We start from the raw sequence: 4,560 nt of genomic DNA on the forward strand, positions 1-4,560 counted from the left end.
TCTTATGACCCAGGACCTCATGATATGTTGAAGTGATTGACTCTTTGATCCCCTTCCAGTTGCTCTCCACAGTAGTTCCTTCTCCATTGAGTAGATCATGAAAGGCCTGGAACTTGTTGCTGAGGACTATCTTGAATTTGTTGAGTTTGTTAGTATCCTGAAGAAAGGCCGTATTGAACTTTTGTGATATTGTCCGTCCCGTTGTCCAGTGTTTCTTGAGTTTCAATTTCATCTTGGCGACCAGCAAGTGGTGATCTGATGCTATATCAGCTCCTCTCTTGGTTCTCACGTCCTCTATAGTCCTCCTGAACGTTTTGTTGATGCAAATATGGTCGATTTGGTTTTGTGTAAAGTGATCCGGTGAAGTCCATGTGGTTTTGTGTATGCGTTTATGTGGGAATATGGTGTCGCCTATGACCAGCTTATTGAAGGCACATAGGTTTGCAAATCTCTCACCATGTTCGTTTCTTCCTCTCAGTCCGTGTCGTCCCATGATGTCTCCATATCCAGTCTTGTCCGTTCCAACCTTGGCGTTGAAATCTCCCATCAGAATGCTTCTAATTAATGTTTCTTAATCGAACAAATATCTGCTGACAAACATACAGTAGAACAAAGATGGAAAGACTTTAGCTAATTCGAACATCAGCTCAAATGTGTGCTTTCATTTCTCAAATCCAGATTGAACTAGATAGGCTGATGTGAGACAGATGAGCCATGTTTTCATGTTCCGGAAGTAGTCTCCTATATGTGATAAGATAATGCACTGAGTTGTCCGACAACAATCTCACAACCACAAACATTCACACACAAAACACATGCGCATTCTGCACTTTCAAACAGAATGAGGTGTGTCATGATTACTAAGTAAACTCGTTACTACAACCTGTGGGTTAAATGGAGTGCAAGTCGGTTTCCCCACAATGCAATGACACACATGCACTCAAAGTCACGAAATAATTGCGCATATAAATAGTTGAATGTGTTGCAAGATTGTAGGTAGGTGGTTGATTACAACGGTTACATAGTCATGTTGAACGGACAAACGTTTCTGATGGTGACGCTATTCACCTACTGCCTAACATTTGAAGGTGTGTCATCGTGGTTGGTACGTAAAGGTGAAGCTGTGCAACAACGCACTGAATTCCCATTCATCGCACTTTTGACGACAAAGAAGACAATGTGTACAGGCTCACTAGTGTCAACAAAGGCAGTGCTCACAGCTGGTCATTGTGTTTGCTCACCGATGCCAGTCGTTCGGGTAAGAGATCACACTGAACAACATTGTTGCTCAATGTACTCGATTAATTTCACAGTGTGTGAGTGTGTGTGTGTGTGTGTCAGTGTGTGTGCGCAGTTGTTTTGTATAGATCTAATGTCGATATACTTTGTCTATTTCAGGTTTCATTTCTCACACTGAGGAATGGTGACCAACAAGGCATCCATCACCGACCGTCTGGAGTGGTGGTAGCACCAGAATACATGCCATCTTGTGCGTCGTCACGACAGAGGAGACGAGTCAAACAGACACTCAGTGGATTCGATATTGCAATTGTATTGCTCGCTGAAATGGTCAACTTACAGACCGGAATCAAGGTGCTCAGTCTGCCACAGCCAACGGATATACCGGCACCTGGAACTCCGGTTTTCATTGTTGGTTATGGAAGGGATGATAACGACCGTGATCCGTCACGCAGAAATGGTGGGATTTTAAAGAAAGGTGAGTGATTGATTGAGTGGGTGTGTGAGTGAGTGAGGGAGTGAGTGAGTGAGTGAGTGTGTGTGTAAGTGAGTGATTTGATGTTGGACAGACAACATAGCTCCGTCTGTCTGTCTGTCTGTCTGTCTGATCTGGTGGTTATGTTAGGTAGTTGTTATCACTGTGTCTGATTTGACTGTGACAGTTTACTTACAATTACTTGTTCCCACACTGTCACCTCCTCGTCCATTGATCGTGTGGAATGGAATGAGTGATCGCTTTGACGGGTGACGAATGACGAGACATTTGTGCAAACGATAGAATTGTGTTGTATACAAAGCAAGCTTTGATATTTTAGCAGCGGTGAGATGGATTGTGTTTCGATTGACAAATATAGTACACATCGATTAGTGAGATTACATAGGCATTATTTATTCTCCACATCACTTAAATGTGAACTATTACTGTCATTTGATATTTTTGAGATTCACCTGTCTGTTTTCTTCTTTCTTTGTTTCACGCAGGTCGAGCGACTGTGATGGAATGCAAACATTCCACCACTGGAAATCCTATTTGTGTCCAAGCGGAGGTAGTGTTCGGACAAATAACCGCCCCAGGTGACAGTGGCGGACCTCTCCTTCCATCCCCGCAAGGTCCAGTCCTCGGCGTCGTATCACATGGTGTCACACTCTCAAACCGTCTGGATGTTCTTGTTGAGTATGCTAGTGTGGCTAGAATGTTGAACTTTGTGAAATCCAATATTTGAATAGTATCAGCTCGTATCATTCCCATGTGTGTACATAATGTATCGATGAATCCATATGCAATTATGTTAAGACATTCTGAATAAATAAATGACCTAATGAACTACTCTGCTCAATCTGTGTTCTATGAGTTAATATGTGTGGGGTAATTTACGGGTGTTGATCATTGTAGTGTTAGTGAAATTAGGAGTCAGTTATTCGCTCCTTATCTGATACTTGACTAGTATGTGTCTACACTGTCTCATGTAACCGATAGATCGCATTGAGATTCGAAGCCGGAATATGTCATTCATCAGGAGGTTGATTATGTCTTAGTTTGATTCACATGACTGTGTTGTTGTTGTTGTTCTTGTTATTGTTTCCATACATTCTTTGAAATGTCGTGCTCAACATTCTTCCTCTAAACCTCACCAACTATACTAACTGACTGGAAGTGTGCAGACTTCGTGTGGGACCTTCAGTGAATTATTTTCTCAGCAATTCACATTCACATATTTGTGCACTTAATGTCAGTGTTGAGTAGGCGTAGCTGTTTTTGTTTGCTTATCGGTCAGTCGGTTAGTCGGTCAGTCGGTCGATCAGTCGATTTACTGATGGTTGATGAGCGCTCTTTTGATTATAAAAGAACCTCAGGCTCAAATTTCTTCAAGTCAGATCTTCAACACGTTCAACGCAACGATAACAGTTGCAGTTTCTTCGTGGATGTTAATAGAACTAGCGGTTGATTAATGGTCTGGTGTACATGTCCGCCAATATATTTTGACATGATGGTTTGGTTCTTGCAAATTCCTAATATAATTTGAGTGAAATATTCTTCGTGAGAGTAGCTGCGTGTGTGTGATTGTGTAGTTCGTTGCTTAAGAAACTCGAATTCTACCCACCTAGTCGAAAGTTGTAACTCTGTATTGAAAGTGAATACAAGTGGGGACAGCCAAATGTATTTGAACAGGAAATTACCGAACTTCTTAGTAAAATCTGGGAATCATACAGTAAATACTTCATTTGTAAAATATTAATCAATCGTCTCACACTTCATTATTCTTTCATTTCCACACCAACCATTGTCTGTTCTTGTTCGATTTTCTTCGATCTTTTTAACCCACTGCCGCCAAATATTTCACTTTCCATTAGTGATACTACTTATATATATATATATATATATCTTAGCATCAGTAGCACACACCACCTGATCGCTTAACAACAATTCCTAACTGGATGATAGTTGAACATGATTCCACCATCGAGAATATCTTCAGTTCTCTCGTCAATTTGAATATCAGTTTTCCTTTGTTTAGTGTTGTACAGTAAGTCATTTCTGACTATAACCGTTGAATATTTGTGCAGCTGATATTGTACAGTTTCATACAGAAACCTTGCATGGAACGTGTCACAACTGTCGTACATTAATCTTTTTGTTTTGGCTGGATCCAGAACACAAATTGTTGTGACTTGTTGTGAATAGTTTCGAATTCGATGAAACTGCTGCACAGATCATTGCAGACCGTTCGTGTTCACCTCAACATATTTTGAGGCTGAGATTGCTTTCAACCATTCCAAAAATCCGGTTAATATAAACGAATGTAATTTTTGGACAAATGAACACTGCTATTTCTGTTCCGTATTCGGGAATATAATGTATTGGACAGTTATTGAACGTGCCAACGTTTATATTACGTGTGCTCTTCTCCTATTCTCGGTTTAATCATAGGGAATTAGGAAGGACACATTGTTGTGTAATTGCTCAACATGCACATGCGCACAAGAATAGATAACTTGAAAAGTTAGGAGATATATAATTTGTGTTTTGATGTTGTCTACCAAATAAGGTGAAAGTTACTTGAATGTTCTGAAGTAACAAGTGGCAAATTCGGTCATATACAAAAATCCGATTATATAGTAGTTGAGGCCATCCGATATCCTTCACTATGCAATACACTTTATCAACCAATTTTGACTAAACAAACTGTTATAACCAAACGATCATAATTGCTTATAGTCTTGCACCCGAATTCCGTTCATTACATGTTGCAATGCATTTAATTCGTAGTGTCATTCAATACTTGATTATTTCATCAAACTGCTTATCAACTAGTCAATCAT

The 4,560-nt window shown here is 40.1% G+C and overlaps 1 protein-coding gene across 1 annotated transcript; it reads left to right on the plus strand.

The window, feature by feature from the left end:
- The first annotated feature begins 850 nt into the window (after nucleotides 1-850).
- Nucleotides 851-2,576, plus strand: MS3_00000718 (uncharacterized protein). Its single transcript, XM_051208379.1, has 3 exons — nucleotides 851-1,258; nucleotides 1,399-1,717; nucleotides 2,221-2,576. The coding sequence occupies exons 1-3, from the start codon at nucleotides 1,028-1,030 to the stop codon at nucleotides 2,460-2,462; spliced, it is 792 nt and encodes a 263-aa protein (XP_051065073.1). The 5' UTR covers nucleotides 851-1,027; the 3' UTR covers nucleotides 2,463-2,576.
- Nucleotides 2,577-4,560: the final 1,984 nt, after the last annotated feature.

This window comes from Schistosoma haematobium, chromosome 5 (genome assembly GCF_000699445.3).
Source record: "Schistosoma haematobium chromosome 5, whole genome shotgun sequence".
NCBI classification, from domain to species: Eukaryota; Metazoa; Platyhelminthes; class Trematoda; order Strigeidida; family Schistosomatidae; genus Schistosoma; species Schistosoma haematobium.

Excerpts from the sequence above, each read along its gene's own strand:
- MS3_00000718 (XM_051208379.1), top strand. The coding sequence starts at position 1,028 with ATGTTGAACGGACAAACGTTTCTGATGGTGACGCTATTCACCTACTGC. Across the intron at positions 1,259-1,398 it reads CACCGATGCCAGTCGTTCGG|GTTTCATTTCTCACACTGAG; the intron begins GTAAGAGATCAC and ends TGTCTATTTCAG. Across the intron at positions 1,718-2,220 it reads TGGTGGGATTTTAAAGAAAG|GTCGAGCGACTGTGATGGAA; the intron begins GTGAGTGATTGA and ends TGTTTCACGCAG.